This window comes from Octopus bimaculoides, chromosome 14 (assembly GCF_001194135.2).
Source record: "Octopus bimaculoides isolate UCB-OBI-ISO-001 chromosome 14, ASM119413v2, whole genome shotgun sequence".
In the NCBI taxonomy this organism is placed as follows: domain Eukaryota; kingdom Metazoa; phylum Mollusca; class Cephalopoda; order Octopoda; family Octopodidae; genus Octopus; species Octopus bimaculoides.
This window is the reverse complement of record NC_068994.1, coordinates 17869929-17880456: the sequence shown is the minus strand read 5'-3', so window position 1 is coordinate 17880456 and position 10528 is coordinate 17869929. Positions and strand designations below refer to the sequence as shown.

General features: G+C 36.3%; 1 protein-coding gene across 1 annotated transcript in view; it reads right to left on the bottom strand.

Annotated features, from left to right (window-relative positions):
• LOC106880657 (uncharacterized) overlaps nucleotides 1-10528 on the bottom strand; it is a 39319-nt gene that overhangs the window by 8758 nt on the left and 20033 nt on the right. The window contains exons 7-10 of the mRNA XM_014930702.2: nucleotides 8989-9056; nucleotides 5977-6244; nucleotides 4634-4734; nucleotides 2837-2953 (exon numbers count right to left, since the gene is read on the bottom strand). Of these exons, the coding sequence (XP_014786188.1) occupies nucleotides 2837-2953; nucleotides 4634-4734; nucleotides 5977-6244; nucleotides 8989-9056 (554 nt within the window). The remainder of the gene's footprint in view (nucleotides 1-2836; nucleotides 2954-4633; nucleotides 4735-5976; nucleotides 6245-8988; nucleotides 9057-10528) is intronic.

The following is a 10528-nucleotide window of genomic DNA, read 5'->3' as shown; positions in this document are numbered from 1 at the left end:
TGGCACATAAAAGACACCATTTCGAGCGTGGCCGTTTTCGTGCGGGTGACACGTAAAAGCACCCACTACACTCTCTGAGTGGTTGGCGTTAGGAAGGGCATCCAGCTGTAGAAACTCTGCCAAATCAGACTGGAGCCTGGTGTTGCCATCCGGTTTCACCAGTCCTCAGTCAAATCGTCCAACCCATGCTAGCATGGAAAGCGGACGTTAAACGATGATGATGATGATGATGATTATCTCTATTACCATAGAACTCAGTGAGACTTTACATTTTATGTTATGGTAAAATTCCACAGAATGTTGAACTTGTGTCCATAGCACTGATCAACAATGCTGACCACAGTAGACCAGCAACTGACAGACCGTTCATTGCACAGAATAAAAATGTATTTTCCTTAAGGGAATGTTTTTCTTGGTTACAACATAGAATGTGTGAGTGTGTATAGTGAGGCTCTAGACAGCAACACTCAGGTTATCTCTTTAAAACTAGGACAGAGATAATCCTTCAAACTATCAGTCCTTTTAGAACCTTTTGTTAGCTAAACTCCTACCTACATCATGGAGATGCATGGATCTTCAATTGTAGCAATGAGATCCAGCCTAAAATGTGCACACCAAACTGACCCATGAACAGTAAGAATAAAAACCATACTAGATAAAGTTCAATAACAGTCTCTCAAGTGCTGTGGTAGCACAATAACATGTTCCCATCCTATGCTAAAAAGTAGTTGAAATACGAAAATAAAGGAACAAATTAGCAGAGACAACACAAAAGAGCCGCTTGATCTTTTCTTGTGCTGACAACTGTAATATTGATAGCAGAAAATGCACCCTGTCCGTGCTATAAACTGATATGTGAATGCTGTGCTGAAAATAATGACATTCTAGGCCTGATGGCAAAGGACCATGGTGGGTCAAGCCATACAACAGGTGACTCTTTAAGTACTCACAAGGAACAGAAATCGCTACTACCAGTAATGTAACGATAAAAGGGAAGTAACTCTCAAAGACAACTAAAAGAGGCTGCGTCTCTAATCCTCTACGCATAAAATTTTCTCTAGTGGTGGGTGTATTAAAAAAAAAAAGAAGGGAAGTAACTCTGAATAAAAACTGATGGAGATAATAATGACCTTTCCAACCAAGGCCAATATGGTAAAACGAACACAAAAAAATGATAGCCATTCTTTTATGCGAATGGTAAGTCACAATCCATGAGGTTCCACAAATACTTCTAAAACACAATAGAGTATACATGCCTCACTACTTTCCAACCATTACACATGCCCTGCATTCAATACCCATGTTTCACTATCTTGCAACATTGCACTTTGTACACAAGCACCGTACCATCTGCCCTTCACTTGAAGAGGAAATCCCTTCATTGATAAGTTCTACAAAGAAGTGCCAATATTTTGTAGACGGAATACATAAAAGAAGGACACTCAAATAGACATGGAATGAATTACTGAAGGACGACCTCAGGTTGCTGAACCTTTCAGATGAGATGACAAAGGACCGAGATACCTGGTACCCTGCTGTACTCAAGAAGATCCATATTCCACAGCAGAAATGTTAAGGCCACTCCCCCTGGTGAAGAGTATTGGTCTGCCAGAGTCCTGTGCAAGTTCCACATTACAGCGCTCATGTGGTGCCACTTTAAAAGCATCCAGCACACACTGCAAAGTGGTTGGCATTAGGAAAGGCATCCAGCCATAGAAACCATGTCAAATCAGACTGGAACCTGGTGCCAGCTCTGGTCAAACCATTCAACCCATGCCAGCATGGAAAAACGAACATTAAATGGTGATAAAGTAATGACTCCACAAACAGTTTTTACTATGCTTTCAGAACACTGACCTCCAGCTCAATGAATGCTAGGTATAGAGCAGTGATTCTCAGCTGGGGTCCATATAAGATTATATTGTTAAAAATTATGTGCAATAAATTGGTTTTATTTCTACAATGCACAAAATATTTTAAGAATTTTTTAATACAATTTCTAATAATATAATAAGATTATGCAGTTTGCTATAATTCTTTCTGTTACTTTAATAACCTAATCTATCAATTTAGTACCTCTGTAGTTGCTTGTCTTGGGCATTTCCATTGCCTTTGTAGCAATCGGTAATTATACTGCTACACCAGTCACAGGGTATGACACTACTTTGTACTACCTGACCGATTGTGATAATGACTACAATTCATCCTACTTAGATGGATATTTGTAGCATCTCAGCAACTATTCCTGGTCTAATTGCTTTTCCCACCTTTACATCTTTAACTGTGCTTTCAATTGTACAGCTAGCTGCTTCAATAGCTGGTCCCTCTGTTGGTCTACTTGGGGTAGTCCCTCTCTATCACCACACATTCTCCCAGCATTCTATAATCTCTTGTAATAACAATTACATGCTTCTTTCATGTGAATGTTAGTGATGGCAAGGGTGCCACTTTTCTGTTAACACATTTCCCAAATGACATCTCAAACTGTACCAATACCTTGCGTTATGCAATCCACCTCTAATCCTTTGCAAATCCTTAGCAAACCTCTTACTTCCATCATCTCTCAGTAGTTTAACTTTCACAGCTCTGTCTGGTGTTCTATTCTACTGCCATGCCAACTTGTCTGGCTGAGAGCTTGTTCCACCATCCACAGATCTGGTCTGTGGCTTGCAATAGGTTGTCTCATATAAACTCTTAGTTGTCTTGTATGTCATAACCCCAATTTCCTCCTTTCTCTCATCATATGCATTAACTTGTATTTCTATGAACCTATGTCCAGCAGCTTCCATACCTATATCAACAAATAAATAAAGCATGCAGTTATATAACTACTTACTGCCGCATCAGCTTCTCTCTTCTGAATTGCTTTCTGCACCATTTTATCAAGATAAAGAGTTTGGATGTAATTGTTGTATAAAATATCCACTTCTGTCTGGTTGAGAGGCGCTTTTTGCTACAATTATCATTAAATAAAAAGAATCAAATAAATATGTGCATGCATGTAAATATGCACATAATTAGTATACTTGCATTAAAATCAGGAAGGAAAAAATTATATATTTTGAGTATAAACTACATTTTAAAAAAATCTAATAATTCTATTCAAAAATCAATAGTAAAATTTAAATAATCTCCTGATATAATACTTACAGAAAACAAAGCCTATCACAAATCATTTTCACAATATACTTGCAAGAATCCCAAAACTTATTGAATTACAGTAGCACTACCTGAAGAATTGAGAATCATAAGTGTATCTAAGGCAAGTCAGCCTAGATAAGGTTCATCTTTCAAAATCATATTTACAAAAAAGATTTAAACTCAACATTACAGGTTAATGAAACATACAATTATACATTACTGATCCAGTTTACCATGCCAAAGTAAATTATTTACATTTGAGTGGACAGAGCCATTTCAGTGTTTAGTGTATTGATCTTTAACTTAGCATGCCGCCATTTGTAGGGTATTGACTGTCAAACCTTTGGTTATTTAGTTGATATGCAATCAATTCAGTCAGCTGACTTGCCAATTTATAATTTGAACTACATGATAGTAACAATTAGACAAAGCTACCTTATTTACCATTTCTCTTCTTCAAATATTGATCATTATTTAAAATCCATTTTTCTATGCTTGTATGCTTCAGTCACAATTCTTGAAGGTAGGTTTTTTTACAGATGGACACCCTTCCAGTCATCAACCCTCAAATGTTTCCAGGCAAGGTAATAATTTCCAATACCCAAATGTGTTTCTCACTATGTTGTTGGCACTCTGTCGTGTACGACATTGAGGGTTCCAGTTGATCCGATCAACGGAACAGCCTACTTGTGAAATTAACGTGCAAGTGGCTGAGCACTCCACAGACACGTGTACCCTTAACATAGTTCTCGGGAACAGTCAGCGTGACACAGTGTGACAAGGCTGACTCTTTTGAATTACATGCACAACAGAAACAGGAAGAAAGAGTGAGAGAAAGTTGTGGTGAAAGAGTACAGCAGGGTTCGCCACCATCCCCTGCCGGAGCCTCGTGCGCTTTAGGTGTTTTCGCCTCCACGTTTCTCACTATAGACTGAAAACAAACAACATTGCTTGTATGATGATGATGCTTGTTTATAACATCATGTGATGTCAGGATAAGAGTACACAGAAACGCACACATACATGGTGGACTTCTTCAGCTTTCTATCCACCAAATCTATTCACAGGGCTTTTTGGTTAGTCTGCCTGGAGTCATAGTAAAAGAATACCAAAGTACTGCACAATGGGACTGAACATGAGATATGGTTGGGAATCAAGCTTCTCAACTACACGGCCATAAAGGCATCCAGTTCACTCTTTAAGGTGGTTGGCATTAGGAAGGGCATCCAGCCATAAAAGTCTGCCAAACAGACCTTACTAGTGCTGGTGCCATGTAAAATGCAGCCAGTCCACTCTGTGAAGTGGAAGGGCATCTAGCCATAAAAACCATGCCAAAAAAGAGTGGAGCTTGGTACAGTCCTTTGGCTTACCAGTCCTGTCAAACCATCTAACCCATGCCAGCATGGGAAAATGGATGTTAAATGATGAAGATGATATCAAAATAAACTAAAAAAGATATATCAGAATTAAGAAATAAAAAAAAAGATATTACTTCTTTATTTACTTCAGGCTCCTCCAATGGCAGTGAAGCTTCCTTGTTCTTGGCAGTTTTGAAAATATCTCTGCGACAATTGGGTTTAGGTCCTTCAGACCCTAGTAACATAGAAAGATCAATTCATACAGTTTCAGAAGTAGACTTTAAGCCCTTTAGCATTCAGGTTACTGTCAAACACAATGTTTATTTATTCACTTTGTTCTAAATTAATTTTGTATTATCTCTTAGCGTCAAGATTTTTGTGTTTGTTTACTTTTAGAATGACATTATAGGGTAAGTGTGACAGGCTGGATCTGACCAGTTTGAACAAAAAAACAGATAGAATATTTTGGCTGGGTTAAATGTTAATGAGTTAAGCTTCCAACCCTCTAAACTAAGTTTTATTAAGCTTACTTACCAGTGATACTAAGTCTATTCATACTTTTGTATCCCTTTATATTACATTTTAATACAACTTGGCCAGTTCTAAAAATTTAAAGCTTCTCCTCACCCAGTTTCTTAAAGAAAAAATAGCTACATTTATTTTCCTTAATAACAAAATCAGATTCTTATATACTGCATAATGCACCAGTGTTTGCTTTAGTAAGGTTCCTATGGCTGGATGCTTTTCCTAATGCTTATTTCACACACACACACACACACATATATATATATATAGTGATAGGAAGGACAACAAAAGAAAGAAAGAGACCTCGATATTATGTAAATAGAGGAATTTATCTGTAAAAAATATGTGACACTTATTCGGTAGCCACTTATTCGGGAGTTTTATCATGGCTACCGAATAAGTGTCACATATTTTATATATATATATATACACAAACATAATGGTCTTCTTTCAGTTTCTGTCTACCAAATCCATTCACAAGGATTTGGTCAACTAAGGTGCTGTGCAGTAGGACTGGACTTGAAACTACGTATATGGTCGGGAAGTAAGTTTCTGAACTACATGGGGATAGTTTATAAAATATATTTGGAGTTTAAGATGAGAAGAAAAAGGAATGATATAAGAAGAACTAAAGAAAGAACCAGAAATAAACAAGAGAGGAAAAGAGAGAAAAGTGGGAAAGAGAGCAAGAGGAAGAGAGAAAGAGAAGAGACAACACATGAATGAGAAAGAAGAAATGATGTAGACAGAAATAGAAAGGAATGAGAGAGAGAATTTGTGACTTGGGTTAAAAATAATTCTGTATTACAATTAGGTACAAGCATTTACAGATTTTATAAGATTTTGAGGTAAAATATTTGAAAGACAAATGTTTGCCTCATATTACATCATAATTGATCTGATCTACCAAAACTAAACCAAAAATGCAATACGGATTAGTGAAGGATCTTACATGTTGACACATCTTGAATAATTGTGGATGCATCTGAATATGGTAAAGGAAGATCGTCTTTGTTTGGAGTCGACGTTTGCTTAGACTCGGTTTCCCCCACTTTTTTGTTCCTTTTGAGTCTAGTGAAACAGTAAGTGGATTCTTCACTGCTGTTCTTTCTAGACTGATTGTTACAATTAGTGTTACTATTTCCTGATAGTACACTAAGTTCTTCAGATGACTCACAATTTGCTTCAGTCAGAGTCATATTATTACCACTTTTGGATTCCTGAAAAAAAAAAAAAAAAAAAAAAAACAGTTACTTATAAAAGAAATGACATAAGCATCAATTAAAATTTTATAAAGGAGATATATCAATCCTATGTTTTTAAAATTATTTCATTCATTCTAGAGGGATGAAGGGCAAATATTTAACTCTTTAGCATTTAATCTGGCCCAAATATTCTACCAGTTTTATGTTAAAAACAACCAGATTCAACTGCTTACATTTATGCTACAATCATCATCATCATCGTTTAACGTCCGCCTTCCATGCTAGCATGGGTTGGACGATTTGACTGAGGACTGGTGAAACCGGATGGCAACACCAGGCTCCAATCTAATTTGGCAGAGTTTCTACAGCTGGATGCCCTTCCTAACGCCAACAATGTCATTCTAAAAATATACAAACACACTATTGAAATCTTAAAGCTACAAGATAATGCATGATTAATTCAAAACAATTGGCTGTTGTTGGTGTCATATAACTGGCACCCATGCTAGTGGCACATAAAAAGGACCTTTCAAGCATTGGGCCTCGTGGAGGCAATGTGGCCGATGTTGGTGTCGTGGAACTAGCATCCAAGCTGGTGGCAAGTGAAATGAACCTTTTGAGTACTGGGTCTCATAGAGGCATGATAAATGACTGAGACCTTTAGCAATATTCTGTGCTTCAGAAGGAAAATCCATCAAGTTAAATTGTAGTCATGGCAGATACTAGTGTCACACAACCAGCACCCATGCCAGTAGCATATAAAAGCACTCATTACACTCTTGAAGAGGTTGGCATTAGGAAGGGCATCCAGCTGTTAGATGATGATGATGAATAAACAATCATTACATTTGACAAAGAATTTCTGAATGCTCAAAGGTTAACACACAAACAAGAGAGACAAAAACCAAACACTACCACCAACCCATGAAGAACTCTTTCTTCAATCACACAACATGCAGGGAATAGTCAAATTGTATTCAAATCATCCTCTCTGCTATCTTTAAAAATAAAAAAAAAAGCAAGACACATAGTAAAGTGTACCCTGCATATGGTATATCTGAAAATAAGAGGAGATAATCAGGATTTGAATGCTTTTAATCATGGAATTGACCTGAAGTTAAACAAGAAACCATACACATAGTTTTTTGGTTCAGCATCCTGTCTCAGCTGTTAAGCTTGTTATCAATGCTGGAGCATTGATATAAATTTGTTTCTATAAAGGTTAAACCTAGTGTTAAAAACAAAGCTCAATGCTAATCACCTTATATTGATCCAATTACTCCCAAAGCTGTTGCCATTATGAGCCATAGGGCAGTTATTACTAGGTTAATTAAAACAAACTGCAGTATACAAATGCAAGAAATTATTATTCATGTTGAAAGAGATCATGATTCAGGCACATATTTTAAACATAGAAATACGAGATGTGTATGCCATTCCATAAAACTAACACTACAGCTGAATGATAATAATACTGGATTTATCGATTTAAATTGTTGGTAACTTACCCCTACATTGCTTATCAATATTTATCAATAGAAAGGCACCTCAAAAACGAATATATTATATCTATTGAAACATTTTCAACACCATCATGTCAACATGCTGGCATTGGACAGGTGTGCTAACAGCAAATCTTTATTCATCTCAATCCAATATCATTTATTTTGTGAGGCCCAATATCTTGAGATCTAGTGCTGGTGCCATACATCATCTACTATGGGCATCTCCCACTTGGTATCTTTCATTCAGCACTCATCCATTTAAACCACAAGTCGGTTCTGGCATGGTTTCTATGGCTGGATGCCCTTCCCAACGCCAACCACTCCACAGAGTGTATTGGGTGCTTTTAACGCAACATCAACACCAGTATCAATTCTGCTGTAGTGAACAGATCTTCTTGAGTATAGCAATGCGCCGGATATCTTGGTTCTCAGTCATCTCCTTCATAAGGCTGGGTCTCCCTCTTCCACAAGTTCCATCCATTTTAAGTGATCGGCACTTCTGTATATAACTGTCTGCATCCATATCAGCTGAGGCCTTAAATGCTTGAGTACTCTTTAAGTTTACATGTGATGTGAAACAGTTGAATGCTTTCCATTCAACATTGTGAGTCCCTTATTTCCTCCCAACCTTCTGGGTTCACCTAGATGCAATATTACACTCCTTGCACCTACTTCATTACTCTTTTTTACTCTTTTATTTGTTTCAGTCATTTGACTGCGGCCATGCTGGAGCACCGCCTTTAGTCGAGAAAATCGACCCCAGGACATATTCTTTGTGAGCCTAGTACTTATTTTATCGGTCTCTTTTTGCCGAACCGCTAAGTTACGGGGACGTAAACACACCAGCATCGGTTGTCAAGTGATGATGGGGGACAAACACAGACACACAAACACACACACATACATATATATACATATATATGACGGGCTTCTTTCAGTTTCCGTCTACCAAATTCACTCACAAGGCTTTGGTCGGCCTGAGACTATAGTAGAAGACACTTGCCCAAGGTGCCACACAGTGGGATTGAACCCGGAACCATGTGGTTGGTAAGCAAGCTACTAACCACACAGCCACTCCTGCGCCTATATTGCCTGATTTTTTTTTTCTTTGAAGAAATATCCACACTGGGGTACTAGAATAGAATAGTGCTATACTGTAGCAAACAGTCTTCACACAGAACGCTTTTTTTTTGCACAGCTATGTTTTGTAACAGTCTTTCCAATAAAGAAAGAAAGTGAAAAAAATAAACATGCCTTTTTTGTAGGTGTTCGAGTTCTGAAATTCTGAGCAGACTGCATGTATCGAGATGCAACGTATTTTCCTAAAAGCAGAAAACTTTTTTTAAAAACATATTCTAGTACTTAAACATATAATGGATGTGTAAACAAAGACATACACAATTATAAATATATATTTTGGTAAATAATTATTATAAGCTTATTACTTATAATTACTAGCATACCCGTGCCCACAAAAATGCTGACAGTTTTATTAATGATAGAAAATGACATATCAACACAATGGAGAAAACTATTAATAATTGTCAGCAATCTAGTAAATATATGTAGACACAGAATTAAAGCACTTGAAGAATAAGATGTAACATCTCAGTTGAAAATATTACCCACATAATGAAAAATGTTAATGCCTCGTCAATGACCTATCTCTTTCCCAGTCTTTATATCTCTTTTATAAAACAACACACTGCAACAAAGATAACACATTTCTGGTAGCTTCAATTTTATTTTTTATTCAGCACTATTAACAGACTGTGTAGGGCAGCTTTTCCTAATTTTTAAAACATTAAATAATTAAATGATATTTCTTTCTGAATCCATGATGAGCTGTCAGTTAAATAGCATATTTTCTTAAAGGTCAATTTGAACTTTGCCCTCAATTTATCAAATTACTTAGCAATTACACATTGCTCCCCATTATGACTAAGTGGACAGAACTAGCAAGAATTATGGGTCTTTACTATGAACATAGCATAATATAATGACAGTGATGGGATATAAACTGTTAGCCCTTGTTATTCAGAAGACCAAAACTTAAATCAGTGTTTCCCAACCTATTTTCCCCCAGGACCCACTATAACTTTCCAGAAAAATGTATGTCCCACCAGTGATTGGGAAAAAAGACAAAACTTTATTTTTAATATTTCATCACAATTCTTTGATATAAAAGAATCTACTGGTAACTCTTTTATTAAGTGCTGGCTTATATACTTTCCTTAATGAAATATCCACACTAGGGCATTAGGATAGTGCTATACTGTAGCAGTATTCACACAGTATGCTTGGCTGAGTATAGGTGTAGTATGTTTGCTGTGAAAAAAAAGATTTTCACAATTCCATGTCCCAATAATGAAAAAAAAAAAGAAAAAGGAAAAAAGAAAAAAAAATTTTCATCTCATGCCCCGTGTTGGGAATAACTGACTTAAACTCTGGTAATTCACAACTTTTGACAAGTTTGTGATTTTGAATGAAATTAAAACAATTTACTTCACCTGCATTCCATTAGGCAGCATAAGAATGATCAAAAGTAAAATGCTTCAGTTTGATCATTGACTTAGGTTGTATTGCAAGAAGAAAACAATCAAATAGACCTCTATTGCCCTACTTGAAATATTTGATTGGATATTAAACAAATCATTAACCTTACAACAAACTTAAATTTCTATTCTACATGTGGTCAGTATTTAATGTATTTTTCTTTACTGTTATAACTTAAAATATGTAAGAAATTGTGTTGCTATGTAGCTATATATATACATATATATATATATATATA